Source organism: Hyperolius riggenbachi, chromosome 4 (genome assembly GCF_040937935.1).
Source record: "Hyperolius riggenbachi isolate aHypRig1 chromosome 4, aHypRig1.pri, whole genome shotgun sequence".
Taxonomy (NCBI): Eukaryota; Metazoa; Chordata; class Amphibia; order Anura; family Hyperoliidae; genus Hyperolius; species Hyperolius riggenbachi.
In genome coordinates, this window is record NC_090649.1 from 296,797,876 (window position 1) to 296,818,724 (window position 20,849).

Sequence of the window (20,849 nt, forward strand, 5' to 3'; positions counted from 1 at the left end):
CGTGTCCATTGACACGGATGGCTATATGCTGAATCTGTTTCCAATTATTATTACATACTGTATTTATTATTATAGTAACGAACAGTTTAAAGCGGACCTGAACTCAGAACTTCCTCTCTGCTATAAAATATACGCCACAGCATAATAAAAACATTTCTTTGTTACAGCTGATACAAACCCTGCAATAAATCTGCAGTGTCTACTTCCTGCTTTCATGAAAACAGCCATATTGTTAACATCCTGTGTTTACAATGAGCTCTGCCGTGGCCGTCAGCTGACACAGGGGAGAGATCAAATTACAACTTGTGATTAGACACAGGTGAGGGGGGATTTGAAAGGCTGAACTCTCTAAATACATACAGGGTGCATTTCTATATGGTTTCCTTCTGACCTGTGCAAGAGTTCAGGTCCACTTTAATGTGGAAACATGTGAATCTGTTAACTTCCATTGATTTTGTGTTGCCTTTTCTTCCCCGTATGACTTTAGTTAAGCGTTAAACTGTGTGACAAAGCAGCAGTTGATAAAGTAAATAAAGTGACTGATGACTTAATTAGCAAAGTACTAATTGCTCCGGATGTCAACAACATGTTAAAACTAATCAGATGTGTCTGGCCCTCTTGGTTCTTCTTTTTTGATTTGGTTGAGCCAGAGTGTGATCCCCCTCCCAATACTGCTCATTCCTGAGTAGAAGTGTAGTGCATCCACCCACTTTAATTGCAAAAACCTGAAGCCGTTCACAGCTGTCAAAGAGAATGAATTCTAGTCTGCTCTTTCAACAGCCTGAGAGCCCTTGTGTACTGAGCAATCACATTTCAAATCATCCACCGGGGATGTCTCTGGCTAAACTGAAACAGAGCAGATTGCTTCTGCACGGCTACCAGATATGATATGATTCAGGTACATTAAAGTAAACCTTTGAGGAAAAAAGGGATGGATGGCTGAATGGGTTGGTACAGTCAGAACTTTGCATTAGGGATGGTACTCCAGAATCTATTACCATATGGCAGCTCTCCCCTGAGAGGCCAACAGCAACAGGATGACTTCACTGCATTTGATATGGAAACAAGCAGAAAGAAGCCTTCCAAATGGGGAGTGGGGGTGTATGTGTCCAAACAAGAAGCAGCAGTATATGGATATAGTATAATGATGAGCTTGACATGTCAGAACACCTGCATTTATCAATCTGGTATAAGAGACTGATTAAAAAAATAAAAATAAAAGAGGATACATATTTAAATATATAATCTTCAATAAAAGGTATATTTTTAGGCATTGTGTGGATATTTTGTTGGCACCCTCTACATAAACCACACAAAAGGTTGGCTACCTGCTATCCAGCATTACATTTCACAAGGTTAAGTGGGTTTTCTATTAATTTAAAAGAGACTATACAGCCTGAAAACAACATTTTTATTTAATGGTATCATCATGTCATTTAAAGTGTACCAGAGCTGAGGCAATAAAAGTTTTATACATGCCTGGGGCTTCCTCCAGCCCCATGCGCTCGGATTGCTCCAATACTGCTGTCCTCAGTCTTCTGTACCGTGTTCCGTTACTTCATCCATTCACGGCCAGTCTGACGCAAATGAAGTGCACTATTTATTTATCTCTCAAGCAGCCACCCAAGAGATACGTAGAGGGCTAGAGGAAGCTTCAGGTATGTATAAAACTATTGTTTTTGCCTCAGCTCTGGTTTCCTTTAAATATTATACTTCCCTACTGGCTCCGTTCCTCCAGAAAACCACCCGGAAAACCTGTGGCTGCAGTCTTTCAGCGCGTAGTCGCGCCCCCTGCTGGGGAGCTGACATGGTGTTTCCTACCTCGAGCAAAGAAAACACTGATGTTATTCCAGCAGGAGGCGGGGCTACACACTGGTTCCAGGAGGTTTTGGGGAGGAATGGAGCAGGCAGGTAATTAAAATTTTTAGAAGACATGACAATCACACCATTAACTGAAAAATGTATTTCCAAGCTGTATAGTGGCTTTAACCGGGGCCCAGATACAGTGTTTTTCCACAATTGCAAAATGGTACTGTTTGTGAATAAAGGATACCCGAGGTGACAGGATGAGATAGACATGGGTATGTACAGTGCCTAGCACACAAATAACTATGCAGTGTTCCTTTTTTTCTTTCTCTGCCTGAAAGAGTTAAATATCAGGTATGTAAGTGGCTGACTCCCACGAGTCCTGACTCAGACAGGAAGTGACTACAGTGTGACCCTCACTGATAAGAAATTCCAACTATAAAACACTTTCCTAGCAGAAAATGGCTTCTGAGAGCTGGAAAGAGATAAAAAGGGTCAATAGCTCATAGATTTTAGCTCTGGTATACTTCAATGAATGGGTCATTGAGCAAAAACAATAAAAACAGTTCAAACTTTAAAAGTAGATTTAAACATAAAATAAAACTGTGGAATATCTTAAAAAGTCATTTTTAGGAGAAGAAAGATACAATCATTTATTTCATTCGTTTCTTTTCGCCTCGGGTGTCCTAAAAAAAAAAAAAAAACAACAAAAAAAACGCAATTTTCCAGGAATCTCACTGAAAATGAAGGTACTTACTTAAAATTGCTAGCATTTTGCAATTGCAGAAAACTGCTGTAGTAGGCTCCAGGCTAAGAGACTTTTTAAAGTAAAGATGACCCTTTGTAAAAGGGAGACATTGGTCACAGTCGGTGTGATGATCTCTATGAGACCACAGGCAAACCTGGGTGTCAGCAGTCACCTAGAACTCAGAGTGGATTTTGTTTCTATGCCCAAATATAAATGTAAACCCTGCCCATCTTCTCAATGCCAAGTGCCAAGAGAGGAAGATCGGTAGAACATACGTGAATCTGAGTGGAAGATGTGTAGAAAGTAATGGCAATTTCTGGATGGAAATGACTGGATATAGGTGGCTACCATGAAAAAATGGGTTATGGTGAAAAATAGTGGTTCACTGATTTTATTGACAATCCTTGAAAAAAGGTTTACACTGGTCTGCCTAAACACTTCATACATTATATTTTATGCCTACACCCAGTATACCACTATAGTATATACTGTATATGACCTTATATAAAAATACATACATTGTGCGTTTTTGTATAAAGAAAGCATCCCTTTCTTTATACAAAAACGCACAATGTATGTATTTTTGTGACTCCATAGGGGAGTATTGCATGTGAATCGCATGCAATACACATATAGTTTGCGGGAAAAATCAACATGCAATTTAAAACTGGTACATTGCCAAACACAAAGAGCTGTGCCATCACAAAGAGCTGTGATTTGCAAGAAGGCCCATAGACATTCACATTGCGGAAACAGCGCGGAGGGTTTTGTCGTTCGCCCAAATATTGCTTGCCATTACCGCCACGCACCTGATCGAGCAAGTCAGCCCGACATCTTGCAGCATGTCCGACCGATTGATGCAACCAATTGCGGTTCCGGCTTTCATCCAATACAAATAATCAAATCAGCCACCAAGTCCTCTGATGAATGGCCACCTTTAATCTTTTGTTTTTATGCTGACAGTCAGCACCCAACTTTGTTTAGCGCGCGGTCTTTCCAACATACTCTCAGTGCACAGTGTTGCCACACCCCCACCACACGACAAGTCTCTGTCCTATGCAACTGTGGATGCATAACACTGACCAGTGCACACCGGCACAGACAATACCCATAAGACCAATGGGCATCTCACTTTAAAAACCTATTCTGCAGATAGGCAAAGTGACCGTTAGTGATAGGCTAGCCGCTAAACGTATTAAATATTATGCAAATTCCAGTTTATTGTCTCCAGGGCTTGAAACCCCCTTAAAGAATACAGATGAGTGTTAAAAAATAAATATTTAAACACTATATATACTTGCGGGAGGATTAAAAGCCCTGGAGATAAAGTAGTTAATCATAAAGGAACAGTTCATTTATAATAATGTGCATGGCATACAATGTTCCATGAGGACTGACATGTGCAACATGACAAACTGCTCCATTTTGCTGCCTAGTGACAACTTGCTAACGCATTTGCTAGTCATTTATAACATAGACTGCTACATGATGCATTCAGTCAGATAAATGTTGAATTACTGTGTCCTCCGCCTTGGGAAATTTTTAAGAATATCAGATGCGGACAACGATTTAAAGAGGGATCAGGCCCGTGAGGGAAAATGGAGATGGATTGTGACAATTATACAAGCCCAGAGCTATTATTAGGACATCTGACATCTCTCATGTGTTCCTCATACGCAACCTTAGTCCCTGCACATTAAGAGGTTACACATGATGGAAATTAAATAAAATATACATGGAGATGCATTATTGAGAGCGCATTTTAACACGTGAGGGCTTTTCTACAGATCTTTCATATATGAAGATAAAATTCTTCCTAATGGCACTTTAGAACAAGTTTAAACGTTAAACTAACATTTTCTGGAAGGAAAATATAAAGTGTGTTTTGAAAAGCTGAAAGGCAGAAGGAAAGTAGAGAGGAAGCTTACCTGAAGCCACAGCTTATTATTTACTGCGTCTCTTCCTGTGGCAATACACTGAAATGTAGCATTCTGTCCTGCGTTCACTTCAACATCTCCCAATCTTAGGAAGTGAGGGGATTTATCTGCAGAGAAGAGAAATGGACATGATTACCTGAGAACCCAGCACTGCTAGAACACGAATGGAGCAGGATGCTGTATATGGTCAGACACCAAGCAGTGCGAAGATTAGCTTATGCCATCCCCCAAGTGATGTGTCCCTAAGGATGAGTGCATTGGATTTTTGCATCAGAATTTCGCAATATTAAGTTCAAAGTCGGAATCTGGAACTAACTGAATTCTGACTTGTAGATTCCGAACTCATTTTGCGCTCCTGTGCCTTGAGCATGCTCAGAAAACATCAATCTCTAATTTAACATAAATAGTGAGAAATTTCTACTGAGCATGCGCTTGAGGTTCAAGAATGTGAAAAAGCAAAAATGTAAAAGTTGTAAGTTGCACTCATGAACCAGCAGTATGGAATGTGCAGGATCTTCCCTGTGTACTGACAAGGTCCAAAATGCGAAAAAGGGTCTCAGATCAGCAGTATTCCTTTAAAAGCACTGAATTTATTGAAAAAAAAAGTTAAAATAACATAAGTGCTCCTAAAAGGGCTGTTTGCCCGAAACAACGGGCTGTGGCTGCCAAAAGCACTTATGTTACTTTAACATTTTTCAATAAATTAAATGCTTTTAAAGTAACAATGCAGATGTGAGACTCTCGAGCGATTGAATCACAAGAGAACAGCAAAGTTGCATCGCAGGGTAAACATACAATACATTGCTACGTATACAGTAAATCATACATTACCATTGAATGTACGCATCACTTGCCACTGTAAACAAACCCATAACTCTGTAAACGCACTGCAAACAATATCATAGCCCCATAGGAATAACGTTGCTTTGTGAAAGCAACAATATCATCTGTTGCGACGCAATGCAATAGACCGTGTGCAAGAAGCCTAAGAGAATTTGCAACCTATTTTGAACACATTTTCACTAATTATATTTAACCTTATTGTTATAGTGTGAAAATATATTTGCAATAAATTACAGGTTTGCGTATTCATAATGCAAGCTCGGAATCCACATGATTCTGAATTCATTGAGAAATTTACCCCCCCAAATTCAAATCCAGTGGAGGGCGGCACAACTGTCATCCACAGATTTGTATTTTGATTAAGGTGAAACAATGAAGAACAGAATAGTCTTTTTGAAGCAGTCTTTAATTTCCAAACAACAGACTGTCGGAGCAGGACCACCTTAAAAGCAGAGTTAGACAGGCACACTTATGTGTTGACATTTCCTTAATGGAAAAGTGCACTGTCTACACCCCGCTGAGCTACATCAGCTCTAAGCAGATATGAATAGGAAATGCACAGGGAGAGTTATTGACTTCTAATAACACTACATGCTGAGCACTGGTATGTGAAATGATATCCACTGTATGCAATCTACACTGCGAGATGCAATCAGGGAAAAAAGGGGGTAAAGAAAAGCCCTAACTTGTGGATGCAATAGATTCCTCATCTAGATGCTTTATGCCATCACCAGTCTTAAAAAATAAGACTAAAACAAGGAAAACAATGCCAAAAAGGACATTATTTTGTAGATTGGATCAGGTAAAACTGTGGCACAACAGGTCTGGTCTGCACTGGGCTTCTTAGCAGGGAAATGCTGCCTTGTTATGCAATTTCATATGAGAATCTATCACTTGTATTCCACACAGTGACACACAGGGCTGTGATTCAGGACAGGTCCTCACAGACACCTGAAAACAGGGTGTTTTTTTGTTTTAATGACTCTTTGCGCCCCAGGTAGACAGCACTCACAGAAGGACACTGGGTTAATGGGAATGCAGGCAGAAATGTTTTCTGCCTGGAACAAGAAGCAAGTATGCAAGCTAACGTGCCCTGACGCAACATCATTATCACAATTTGGCTGACTTAATTACACGGCTTGGCACAAACAGACTATAACCAATAGCAATTGCATAAAACATTCTCGTTCCAGCTAGCTTAATGGAAACAAAATTTGTTTGGTTGCCATAGTTTAACATGAATTGCTAACTTAATAACAAAGCATACATTTAAGCATTCCCTGTATATTAGTGTTATCATTGGCTTTTGCTGGAGATGTGACTCAGTTGTTTTCCAAGTGCGTGTTGCACCTCCATGACTGCCTGGCCGACACCCAGCAAGAAAGTAGATTAGCTGTTCTATAATCTGTAACCTGAGGGCTACAACAGTGCTTTCCAACATTATTATAGCACATATCCCTTACTTAAAAAAAGGTGTTTGCCAAGTAACTTATTATGACAAATACCATTTCTAGCATTTATATGTGTTAAGCCAGCTACACACACTGGATTTAAGTTGCCATTAATGATTGTTACTAAGTTGTTAGGATAACATAAGGAATAAACACTGAACAGACACTTCCCAGCTATAGCCAAAGAGCATGTAGTGCAACAGGGCGGAGAAGGGACAGAAGAGTGGCACACAGGAGAATGAGTTTCAGCAGACAGGTAAGTGTGTGCTTGTCCATCGTTTAGTGATACTGCAGAAAGTATAGCTAAATTACCTTGGGGGCAGCTGAACAAGAAGTGTTGGCTGAAGATTATCTAGCATGTCTAAAGCTGGCCACTAACTGTCCAATTTCTAGCGAAAAATCGTTCGAGCGATCAGAAATTCTGATCGGATTGGTTGTAAATAATCTCCATTGGTGGACACAATCGATTATGAACGAGTGAAAAAAATGTCGCCCGAATGAATTTTCGTCGAACGAAAATTTGGATTTTCTTGGTGGTCGTGATAGGTAGGAAGCAATGATTGGTTAGTTGATGGTGTAGTGAACGATTTTTCGTCCGATCAGAATTTCTGATCGCTCGAACGATTTTTTGCTAGAAATTGGACCGTTAGTGGCCAGCTTAAGAAGCTGGGTAAGTAATCCATAATCCATAACTGTAAAATGTTTTTTTAAGACTTTTCAAACATTTTTATGTTTAACTGAGTAAAAATTAGTATTGCTGCTTATTTTTTCAGTTACAGTCTGAACTACCCTAAAGAACCCAAGGGCTACACTACATGGGTGATTTTTTTAATCCAAATAAAATCACATGTACGAATTACTGTGCTGGATCTTTGCATGATGAGTGAGTGAAGCACTCATTTTAGACACACATGGCATCGTCAGCGGTACATTAGCCTGCAAGATTACTTGCATCCATGGATCACCAGAGTTCTTAGATTCTGCACCACTCGGCAAAAGACTCAGCGTGACTTGGCAAATGTCAGAACTGTATTGTGATTGGTAAGTGCCAGCGCAATGGTACTGTAAATGGGAAGTGCTGGTGCAACTGAATGACGATCGGCCAACTAACATCATACATTTGTAAGTAAGGTCAATTTAAGATGTGGGGGCAGGAAGGGTAGTGTTAGGTGTAGCAGCAGTGAGGTTAGTGTTCGGTGCATTGGGCGTAGGATGAGTTAGTATGAGAGGAGGGATTAGGAAAAGAGTCTGATGAAAGCATTATGTTTACAATAGGATAATATTGGTATTATAAAATTATTAATATGAATACTGTCAGCATTCTGCGGCAAACAGATTGACATCTATACTAAATGTATTAGCTTTATATAGAGGTTTGGAGAAAAGGGGAAAAAAAAAAAAAAAAAGGACACTGGAGGAAAAAAAAGCTTCACTAATCTCCATGGAATGGTTTATATGTAACATGACATGACAGACTTGTGGCAGTGCACGACCAAGGGAGATCAATCTCTTCTTTGCATGACTGAAAATCAATGTAACGGCTCTCATTTTAAATCATGTGATACATGCAATGTTATTGATCTCATGAGTTTTAACAGGAAAAAAAATGCAATTAGCAATCACCCATGTGGCCCTAGGGTAAACACTTATATAGATTGCCATCATTATAACAGGTGAAGAGCCTGTATTTACAGAAACCCTATCTTTTTAAATGGAAGCTACAGCTGCACATTTCTTTTACAGTAGGAAATAATTAAGCTGCCTATGTAACATGCAAGTATGGCTGAACATACATACACCGAACATACCGGCCTTTTCTGATAATCCCCACTGCATGTATCAGTCTCCCGTCAACTCCACAGAGGTCAAACACATCTGTGCAATGCAAGTACACCTACCTGATGTCACCATGTGAGAAATACAGTGCAGACTGGGGCGCAAAAAGGTAAAAAGGGTGCTGCCGTAGGTGGCAAAGTTATTAGTCGGCATTAGCAGCAATTAGCAGTTATATGGGTGCCAGGGCGCCGCCTACTATTTTATCGGATGCCTCAGGAGCCCAAATTACCAGCTATTAATTAGAGCTATTAACATTAACATGTATTTGGGTTAGGCATCGGGCAAGGTAGGTGGGGTTGGTTGGTCTTCCTTACTTAGCAATTTTATCTTACTGTGGATCTCATTTTATGCCCGGTGTATATTTCCCAGTGCTGTGGAGTTGGTACAAATATCATCAGACTCAAACTCTGATTCAAGACTCCTCAGTTTATGAAACCACGATTCAAACTACAGGCTCTTGCAAGGCTATGGAATGGGTACAAAAATCATCCAACGCCTCAGTTTATGAAACCGACTCCAACTCCAGGTACCCAAAAATTGTTCTGACTCCTAGACTCAAGGTGCGTACACACATGCGACTATAGTCGTTTGTAACGATCGTTCCCCGATCTTTACCAACGACGATCGTTACAAAAAACGAACCAACGACTATTAAGGCAAACGACGAACGAGTCAAATCGCTACAAAACAAAGTTCTGTCTTGGCGGATTTTTACCACCGACGATCTTAGCAAAAGTGGTACATCGTTGGAAACGATCGTTCGTACCAGGCTGGACATGCGCATTTCACTTTTTCTCCAAGGAACTTTACAATTTTATGCGCAGGCGCAATAAGTGCTTTTACATGGTGTAACGTTCGTTCTAACGATGTGATCGTTACACACTTTTTACAACTAACTTTACTTCGGTCGTTCTTTCGTCAATTAAAAGATCGTTCGTCGTTAACAACGAACGATCGTTGTCGCATGTGTGTACGTAGCATCAGACTCAACAGCCCCAAATTTACCCTAAATTTCAAATCAGCCACTGTGTTTGATTTGCTGACTGGTTAAATCGGTCCCTTGCGGCAATCTAGGTATAGAATCCAGTGTGTGTACAGGTGTGTCCCTCAAGGTCGCTTAAAGGTCCAGCATGAGCGAGCGCATTTTTTCCCTCATTCCATCATGAGCCTTCGTCTCATCTTACTATAACAAAAGTATGATCAGGTCAGCACACTGGTGTCTCAATGAAGTTAGGAGTTTATTGCATCAGTCAACACTGACTTGACAATTGTTTCAGGGCCAAAAACTGGTCCCCTTCTTTAGAAAAAGTGCAGACGTACAATGATTCATGATGCAATAAACGCGTAACTGCATTGAGACACCAGTGTGCTGACCTGATCATACTTATGCTTATGGACTTGTGTGTTTTAAGTTGCACAGTGGAAACAGAACTTTATTTGGGGGGAAACGGAAATACTTCAGTTCCCACTTGAAATAAAATTGCAAGCTAAAATGAGAATGGTTTAAGAAACCGGGAAAAGGCAGTTTGGGGACCATATTGGTGAAGCTTATGCTAGGATGCTAGGAATATAACATTGATCGCCTATCCAGTTGCCACAGACAACAATTCCACTTGTCATCACTTCAGCTTTCAGTCACAGAGAGAATCGGCAATGCTGCAAGACTCGCATAGCCCAGATGAAGCACTTGCGCTGCTGAGTTTGTGTGGATCAATGTCTCTGTCCTATGAGAGCTAACACTTTAACACAGGAAGTCTAGTGGGAGAACATTTCAGAGAAATACAATACTCACCGGCTATGTGTAATGGAACTGAACTCTATGTAAGTAATGGCTGTTAAAAAGAATGACTAAAGGCTAACAAACTTGTGACAGGATTTCATGGCTCATTTTTTGCAGATCCTTTGCCAATAGCCAATAGCTTATTTACTGGTTGGAGCGTTTCACTATACACTTCAGTAAGGTTACCTTTGAGGATTAGAACATGGCTGGAGCCGTGACTTCAAGATCAAAGTGGCATCAGATGGAGTCCGAAACCCTGTCAGCTACTATAGAGGAGTGTACGCCTGAAGTGACGGTGCCCTTTCTGTCATGTCTCCTGATTATCTGCCTCACATTTATCATCTATACTCCAGAATGATGTATTGCCTAGCACTACATAATACTGTATCTTCGTGCTTTATAAATAAAGGACAATACTGATGATGATGATGGTGGTAATAATAATAATAATGTGATGAGCACAAATTTCACATAAATGTAGTATTGCAGCATAATTTGCAGTTACAATGCAAAATCGTAATGTGGAATTTTGGGAATAATCGTTATTAATTTTGCTTGCAAACGTAATTAGGAACTGTATTTTTTGCAATTTTGCATAATTGTTGTGTCATAACAGTGACTTTAGTGGTTAATAGCATAGCCCCCATACATACTACCATCACCAAACTGCTACTATATGTATATTAAGGGGAATAGTGGGAACAAGACAAAAAAAAAAAAAGGAATTTTTCAATAAGACCTTTTTGAAATTTTAAAATTGCAAAGGAAAAATGGTTCTTAAACTGTCATTTTTCCTTTGCATTTTTAAAATTGATTTTCTCAAAAACAGCAAGGTCTTCTTGAAAAAAAAAAAAATATTTATTGTTCCTACCCTTCTCCTTAAAGGGAAGGTTCAGGCAGCGCTTAAAAATAAATAAATATCCAAATCCACTTACCTGGGGCTTCCTCCAGCCCGTGGCAGCCAGGCTGTGCCCTCGGCGCCGCTCCGCAGGCTTCCGGTGGCGAGCCCGACCTGGCCAGGCTGGCTGCCAGGGCGGGCTTCTTCTGCGCTCCACAATGCGTGTCATTGGCACGCGCTGACGTCTACCGACGTCCTCCCGGCTGTACTGCGCAGGCGCAGTAGTTCTGCGCCTGAGCAGTACAGCCGGGAGGACGTCGGATGACGTCAACGCGCACCAATGACACGCATTGTGGAGCGCAGAAGAAGCCCGCCCTGGCAGCCAGCCTGGCCAGGTCGGGCTCGCCACCGGAAGCCTGCGGAGCGGCGCCGAGGGCACAGCCTGGCTGCCACGGGCTGGAGGAAGCCCAAGGTAAGTGGATTTGGATTTTTATTTTTTTTTAAGCGCTGCCTGAACCTTCCCTTTAATATGCGGTGTAATTTTGGAGACTAGCATGAGTGGGGCACAAAATTATGCAAAATTACGAATGGATTACACGGAACCAGTTTAATGTCCAAAAGTAATTACGAATATGTATGTGAAATTCAAAGTAATTGTATTGAGCAGATTACAATCATCACTAATACCTATAATAATATTGTAAAAAGTGAATACCGCCTCAGTTTCAAAGTTAGTTTCAAGCTGTGTACACACATTTAATATTTATCACCCATGACAATTTTCACATATTGTTTCAGGAGGCAGTGTAAGAGTGATGATGGAAAGAAACTGCATGACTCATGGCCAGGCAATATATAGTGTGCTTTATAGAGAGGTCAGAATGTATAACGCTGGTTTCACAGTGGGACGTTAAAGTCCCACGTTACAGCAGCCAGTAACACAGACTAACTCACAGCATTGTAAAATCAATGTGCTAGTTCACAGTGCACACATTGCGTTACCACGTTTAAACAAAGTGCTGCATGCTGTACGTTATACTGGGCTAAGCCACGTTAGACTGTTTGCACATGCTCAGTAATGCTCCCCTCCTCCTCCACGGCCAGCCACATGGCTAATTAATATTCACTGCACTGTGGAGACTCTTGGTGGAACTGTAGTGTTGTCCGGATCATGAACGACTCGTTCATTTGATCCGGATCTTTTTTGTGAGCCGAATCATCCGGATCATCACAATGAACGATTCGGTTCACAGTGGATGTCTGTCTGGAAGAAACAGGAACATACAGAATGTACAGTGCAGGGAAAGTCCTGTCCTGCTAGTCATTTCACCCAGTCTGCTTCCCTAGTAAAATGATTCAAATGATTTGGTTCAAAGATCCAGATCTTTTCAATGATCTGATTCAAATCCTTAAAAAGATCCGGACTTCCTATCACTAACCTGGGGCGGCTGCTTTGAGAGCGGCATAACACAGCTCAATCTGACGTCCAACTTCAACACCACCATGCGTTGCGTTAGGGGCACGTTATGTGACCTTAACGTCCCCTAAAACGCAACGTCTTGGTGGGAAAGTAGCCTAAAGCTACAGACATCAGATAAAAGTCTTTGGAAAATGAAAGATCATGGACCAATTTTACCCACTTCCATGTAGTATGAGAGCATTCCTACACAGTCTATTCTATTGAGCTGAACTCCCCATCAGCTAAAAATCTTTGCAAGCAGTGGTGCTCACCGCCAGGTCGTGATCACGCTTACGCGTGGATTCACGACCATTTTGACGCATTCCGCCTCGGACACGAAAATCCGTGAATAGATTTTCAACCACGAAAATCTGCTTCGGCTACGCGTGAATGCGGACAGAAATCCGCATTCACGCTCGTGAAACCCGGCGCTGAAGTCGTGGTTTGCGGAAATGCGTCAAACTATGCCGAAGTGACACATTGCAGGCCAATCAGAGTGCCCCAGCCAGGCCCTAGCAACCAATCACAGGAGGGGAGCTATGCCCTCCCCTCCTGCATATAAAGCGGCGGCCATGATGGAAAAGCTCTGTCCTTGCTAGACTGTGGTGCTGAGAGGATTATCTCCAGGCCATTGTTGTTTGAGCAAGTGCATTTATTGTGTTAAAAACAAAGCGTTTTTTTTGCTAACACTGCTCTTATACTGTACACAGTTAGCTAGTCAGTGAGTGATTGCTGTAGTTAGTTGTAGTCAGTGTAGTGTAGTGGGAGTGTGGGAGTCTAGTGATTATTTAACTGTGTGTAGTGCAGGCAGGTTCAGTGCTGCAGTGTAGTCAGTGTAGTGGGAGTGGGGATTATCTGTGTGTAGTGCAGGCAGGCTAGTGCAACTGCAGTGTTCACTTGCATATTCCAGTGACAGTTATACACTTGTACTATTTGCAGGCAGTCAGTCACACCGCCGGCGCCGCCACTCTCTGCCAGCGCTGTTCATTCATTCTGTCAGTGACCTTGTGCCGTGCCCAGTGCCCACTGCTCGCTCGCTGGCATATGAGCATCTCATTACACAGTGTGACATCCTTGTGTGCCCACTGCATCCTTCAGTGACCTAGTTGTATACCCAGTGCCCACTGCTGTGCCCACAGCATCCTTCAGTGACCTTGTACTGTGCCCACTGCATCCTTCAGTGACCTAGTTGTATATCCAGTGCCCACTGCATCCTTCAGTGACCTTGTACTGTGCCCACTGCATCCTTCAGTGACCTAGTTGTATATCCAGTGCCCACTTCTGTGCCCACTGCATCCTTCAGTGACCTTGTACTGTGCCCACTGCATCCTTCAGTGACCTAGAGGTATATCCAGTGTCCACTGCTGTGCCCACTGCATCCTTCAGTGACCTTGTACTGTGCCCACTGCATCCTTCAGTGACCTAGTTGTATATCCAGTGCCCACTGCTGTGCCCACTGCATCCTTCACTGACCTTGTGCTGTGCCCACTGCATCCTTCAGTGACCTTGTACTGTGCCCACTGCATCCTTCAGTGACCTAGGTGTATATCCAGTGCCCACTGCTGTGCCCACTGCATCCTTCAGTGACCTTGTACTGTGCCCACTGCATCCTTCAGTGACCTAGGTGTATATCCAGTGCCCACTGCTGTGCCCACTGCATCCTTCAGTGACCTTGTACTGTGCCCACCGCATCCTTCAGTGACCTAGGTGTATATCCAGTGCCCACTGCTGTGCCCACTGCATCCTTCAGTGACCTTGTACTGTGCCCACTGCATCCTTCAGTGACCTAGTTGTATATCCAGTGCCCACTGCTGTGCCCACTGCATCCTTCAGTGACCTTGTACTGTGCCCACTGCATCCTTCAGTGACCTAGTGGTATATCCAGTGTCCACTGCTGTGCCCACTGCATCCTTCAGTGACCTTGTACTGTGCCCACTGCATCCTTCAGTGACCTAGTTGTATATCCAGTGCCCACTGCTGTGCCCACTGCATCCTTCACTGACCTTGTGCTGTGCCCACTGCATCCTTCAGTAACCTTGTACTGTTCCCACTGCATCCTTCAGTGACCTAGGTGTATATCCAGTGCCCACTGCTGTGACCACTGCATCCTTCAGTGACCTTGTACTGTGCCCACTGCATCCTTCAGTGACCTAGGTGTATATCCAGTGCCCACTGCATCCTTCAGTGACCTTGTACTGTGCCCACTGCATCCTTCAGTGACCTAGGTGTATATCCAGTGCCCACTGCTGTGCCCACTGCATCCTTCAGTGACCTTGTACTGTGCCCACTGCATCCTTCAGTGACCTAGGTGTATATCCAGTGCCCACTGCTGTGCCCACTGCATCCTTCAGTGACCTTGTACTGTGCCCACCGCATCCTTCAGTGACCTAGGTGTATATCCAGTGCCCACTGCTGTGCCCACTGCATCCTTCAGTGACCTTGTACTGTGCCCACTGCATCCTTCAGTGACCTAGTTGTATATCCAGTGCCCACTGCTGTGCCCACTGCATCCTTCAGTGACCTTGTACTGTGCCCACTGCATCCTTCAGTGACCTAGTGGTATATCCAGTGTCCACTGCTGTGCCCACTGCATCCTTCAGTGACCTTGTACTGTGCCCACTGCATCCTTCAGTGACCTAGTTGTATATCCAGTGCCCACTGCTGTGCCCACTGCATCCTTCACTGACCTTGTGCTGTGCCCACTGCATCCTTCAGTAACCTTGTACTGTTCCCACTGCATCCTTCAGTGACCTAGGTGTATATCCAGTGCCCACTGCTGTGACCACTGCATCCTTCAGTGACCTTGTACTGTGCCCACTGCATCCTTCAGTGACCTAGGTGTATATCCAGTGCCCACTGCATCCTTCAGTGACCTTGTACTGTGCCCACTGCATCCTTCAGTGACCTAGGTGTATATCCAGTGCCCACTGCTGTGCCCACTGCATCCTTCAGTGACCTTGTACTGTGCCCACTGCATCCTTCAGTGACCTAGTTGTATATCCAGTGCCCACTGCTGTGCCCACTGCATCCTTCAGTGACCTTGTACTGTGCCCACTGCATCCTTCAGTGACCTAGTTGTATATCCAGTGCCCACTGCTGTGCCCACTGCATCCTTCAGTGACCTTGTACTGTGCCCACTGCATCCTTCAGTGACCTAGTGGTATATCCAGTGTCTACTGCTGTGCCCACTGCATCCTTCAGTGACCTTGTACTGTGCCCACTGCATCCTTCAGTGACCTAGGTGTATATCCAGTGCCCACTGCTGTGCCCACTGCATCCTTCAGTGACCTTGTACTGTGCCCACTGCATCCTTCAGTGCCGTTGTACTGTGCCTGGTGCATCCTTCAGTGACCTTGTACTGTGCCCACTGCATCCAGTGATTCATTACTAGCAACATGTCTGGCAGGGTTTCGCGGGGTGAGAGGAAAGGGAGTTCAATTGCCTCAGCCACTTCTGGGACTGCTCCACGTCCAGGGAGAGGACGCCCAGCTGTACGTGGTCGTGATGCAGCAGAAAGGGGGGCAGCAAAGCCTGGGCCGAGTCAGCGGACACCATTGTCCAAATATTTTAAAGTTTCTGGTCCCCGTGTGGTGGTTGAGCAAATGGAACCTGACGTAATCATGGACATCATGACTTCCTCCCAGACCTCTACTGTGAGCACCACTCCAAGCAGCAGCAGCAGCCAACGTCCCACGCTTGTTGTGACATCCACCCCAGCACCCACTGGTCAGCAGCCCTCCCAGGATGACCGCGTTCTGTCCCTCAGTCTGGCTTCTGGGAACCTGCTGATGCAAGAAGCTCAGGACTTACTGGGGACTGATGTGGCAGAGATTGAGATCGGGCCACAATCACAAGCGTTGTTGAGTTCTGGTGATGAAGAAGAGAGGTCTGTGTCTGGGGATGTAGGGACAGAAGAGGAGGCAGGGGAGTCAGAGGAAGAGCTGGATTATGAAGATGCTAATGATGATGACGACGTTGTGGACCCTAACTATGTGCAGCCTGCTGAGTCCGTGGAAGAATGGTCAGAGGCAGAGCAGGATGACGAGTCACCTCGGCCTAGGCAAGGATATCGCCATATGTCAGGCATGGGCATCGGCAGCAGTGGGCGTGGAGGAAGTAGACAGGACACTGCTTCAGCCGGCACCACCACCATGCACCCCCCGGCAACTACTACCACACATTGTTCCGCTGCACCCTCTGCTAGTGGGGGCCGCAGTAAATTAAAGTCACCAGTGTGGGATTGCTTTGAGGAATGTACTGATGACAAAAGGTATGCTGTGTGCAGGTTATGCAGCAAAAGATTGAGCCGTGGGAAAAGTCTGAGCAAGATGGGTACCTCATCCCTCCAGGGCCACCTGAGAAGCCGCCACTGCCGCGAGTATGCGGACTTTAAGAGGAAGCAGGCACTGCTGACAGGGGTTCCTGAGAGCAGAAGGCCCACCAGCGCAGCAGCATCATCCCTCCCTCAGGGTCGTGAATCCCCCACAGCAGCAGCAGTAGTAGCACGCAAGCGCTCTTCCACCTCGGCTACTCAGGACACAGACATTGAGGCTGGCAGCCAGTGTTCGTCTCTCTCCTCTGTCTCCCCTGCATCCCAGCGTCGTCAGACCCTGCTGAGTGACACCTTTCAGGGTCTGACCAAGCCTCTGCCTCCAAGCCACAGGCGGATCCGCAAACTAAATGGCTTGCTGGCCCGGGCCATGGCATCACAGCTGCTTCCCTACTCCCTGGTGCAGGAGGGGAGCACCATGCGGACGCTGCTCCAATTTGGCATCCCCGAGTGGCAAGTCCCCAGTCGCCACTATTTCAGCAGGAGCGCGATCCCAGCACTCCACAAGTTTGCGGTGGAAAACGTGGCCCGTTCCCTGGACTACTTTGTGGGCAAGCGGGTCCACGTGACCATGGACTCGTGGAGTAGCAGATTTGGGACAGGTCGCTACCTGTCCTTTACGGCCCACTGGGTGACACTGATGGAAGGGAGGGAGGACAAGAGCGCATCAGCTCAGCTAGTGGTGCCACCACGCGGGATCGGGGGGGATGCAGAAGGGTCCTGTCACGACACTCCCTCTGCACCCGGAAAGCAAGCCCGCCTTGGCAGCAGCAGCGCCAAGCCTCGGCACTGCCAAGCCCTTTTAAAATTGGTGACCCTGGGGAAGGAGAGGCTTACGGCCACCAACGTCCTGGCCGCCCTCAGGAAGCAGGAGCGGAGGTGGCTGACCCCCAGAGGCCTGGAAGTGGGGTATCTGGCAGCCGATAACGGGGCCAACCTGGTGGCAGCAGTGCAGCAGGGAAACCTCCAGCACATCCCCTGCTTGGCCCACGTGCTCAATCTTGTGGTGCAGCGCTTCTTGCGCACCTACCAGGGGATGAGTGAGCTGCTGCAGGATGCCCGGGCGGTGGTACGCTTTTTCCGCCTGTCAGCCACTGCCTCTGCACTCTTGTCCACCTTACAGCAGCAGTATGGAAGGCCACAACACCGGATGATCATCGACATGCCAGTTCGCTGGAATTCGACTCTGGCCATGTTGGAGCGGCTGTGTCAGCACAGGCTGGCTCTTAGGGCCTACATGCTAGACCCAAGTGTCCCCAGCAACCAGCAAGTCCCCATGATTACTGCCACTCAGTGGACACTGATGCAGCAAGTATGCCTGGTGCAGAGTCCCTTCCTGGATGCAACCAAGATGGTCAGTGAGGAGCGGGCCTCTGTGTGCCAGTGGGTGCCCTTGGTTTGTCTACTGGAGCAGGCAATGGACAATTTAATTGAGCGTGGGGATGAAGCCCTGAGGCAGTTGGAAGAACAGGAGCAGATGGCAGCACAGTCCAGCTCAGAGGAGGGCTCACAGCAGGTAGTGGAAGAGTTGGAGGTCCCTAACCTGAATGAGGAGGAGGAGGAGCAGAGTGCAGCAGGCATTGTACGTGGATGGCGGTTTGAGGAGGACAACGACATGGCACAGGAAGAGGACAGGCATGCGTTATGGGACAATGGCGAGGACGAGGAAGATCTTGCTGGCAGGGCCCACTTGTTTCCCATGGCTGTGCACATGTTGCGCTGCCTTCGCAGGGACCCCCGGGTGATCCAGATGCGTTCAAGGGAGGACATCTGGATTACCTTGATGCTTGATCCCCGTTTGAAGGGGAAGCTGGGAGACTTAATGACGCCATCCACCACCGAGCAACGCACAAGGGAGTTGAAGGAGGCCCTTGTGCGCAGACTACTGGAAGCATTCCCCCAGCCTTCCACCCCCACTGTAACTGCTCTGCCAAGCCAGCAAGAGGTGCCTGCCATTGCCACTAGCAGCACAACAACAACCACCAGCAGCAGCAGCAACTGGTGCCCCGGAGACCTGAAGAGCCTAAGCAAGAGCCTGTATGCAGTGCAGCAGCCCAGAACAGAGGTGCCCGCCACAGCATCCACCACCAACCAGCACAAGCAACGACTGACCACCATGGTGTCTGACTATATGGGGTCATCCAGCGGGCTCAATGACACCGACAGCCCCGTGGACCCCTTGGAGTACTGGGTCAAGAGACTGGACATCTGGAGCGAGCTTTCCCAGTACGCCCTGGAACTCCTATCCTGCCCTCCTTCCAGTGTCCTCTCAGAGAGATGCTTCAGTGCGGCCGGTGGCGTGGTCACAGAGAAGCGCTCTCGGCTCTCCCACGCCTCTGTGGACAAACTCACCTTCCTGAAAATCAACCAGGCTTGGGTGGAAGGTGAGTTCCTGGCCCCTATTGTCGGACACAGGGGGACATGAAGTGGCTGCTGCATGTGCTGTTGTTAACTATGCCTGCCTTTATAAAGACAGTTACTACCTGCCTAGTGCCTACCTTGGTTAATTTTTTGGTGTTATGGTACTACTACCAGTAAGTTGCCATGGTCCTCCTCCTGAGCTGCTGAACTGACCGCCCGCTTTGTCCTCCTGACTCAGTCGCTACTACACTCTGCGTTCACACTGCCCGGGTCACTGGGTGCATTTAATTTTTTGGCCAGCACTATGACGCTGTGCTACTACTACTACCACCAGTATGTTGCCATGGTCCTTCTGTGCTGCTGCTGCTGCTGCTGAACTGAACGCCCGCTTTGTCCTCCTCCTCCTCCTGACTCAGTCGGTACCACGGTACCACCAATGTACTCTGTCTGCGTTATCACTGCCCGGGTCACCGGGTGCATTTAATTTTTTGGCCAGCACTATGACGCTGTGCTGCTACTACTAGCACCAGTATGTTGCCATGGTCCTTCTGTGCTGCTGCTGCTGAACTGACCGCCCACATTGTCCTCCTCCTCCTGACTCAGTCGCTTCCCGCTGCTGCACTCTGCGTTCACACTGCCCGGGTCACCAGGTGCATTTAATTTTTTGTCCAGCTCTATGACGCTGTGCTGCTACTACTACCACCAGTATGTTGCCATGGTCCTTCTGTGCTGCTGCTGCTGCTGAACTGAACGCCCGCTTTGTCCTCCTTCTGACTCAGTCGCTACCACGGTACCACCAATGTACTCTGTCTGCGTTATCACGGCCCGGGTCACCGGGTGCATTTAATTTTTTGGCCAGCACTATGACACTGTGCTACTACTACTACTACCACCAGTATGTTGCCATGGTCCTTCTGTGCTGCTGCTGCTGATCTGACCGCCCGCATTGTCCTCCTCCTCCTGACTCAGTCGCTTCCACCAATGTACTCTGTCTGCGTTCACACTGCCCGGGTCACCGGGTGCATTTAATTTTTTGGCCAGCACTATGACGCTGTGCTGCTACTACTACTACCAGTATGTTGCCGTGGTCCTTCTGTGCTGCTGAACTGACCGCCCGCATAGTCCTTCTCCTGACTCAGTCGCTACCACCACTGCACTCTGCGTTCACACTGCCCGTGTCCACTGACAACTCTGCTGCGATGTCATTGCTAATTGCTGCAAAAAAAACAAAAAAAAATTACAAAAACCTCTCTGGGGCCTTTTTGGCGTCAGCCACTCATCCTCCTCCAGCGGTACCTTCGCCGCCAAGTGCCATTGGAACTCGCCTTCACCTCTTTGACTGCTTAACGCGTATATCCCTTTTTAAAACCACTTATTACCAATTAACAGCCCCAATTAAAGTGTTGATTTCACTTTAAAATCCATTTTCTCTAGAAAAAAAAAATTTTTGGAATTGTTTA

At 46.0% G+C, this 20,849-nt stretch overlaps 1 protein-coding gene across 11 annotated transcripts in view; it reads right to left on the reverse strand.

Moving 5' to 3' along the window:
• Window positions 1–20,849, reverse strand: part of PTPRK (protein tyrosine phosphatase receptor type K) — a 571,635-nt gene that overhangs the window by 349,196 nt on the left and 201,590 nt on the right. For all 11 annotated transcript variants that reach the window (XM_068231517.1, XM_068231508.1, XM_068231514.1 and 8 more), the window contains exon 5: window positions 4,483–4,598. In XM_068231517.1, coding sequence (XP_068087618.1) covers window positions 4,483–4,598 — 116 coding nt within the window. The remainder of the gene's footprint in view (window positions 1–4,482; window positions 4,599–20,849) is intronic.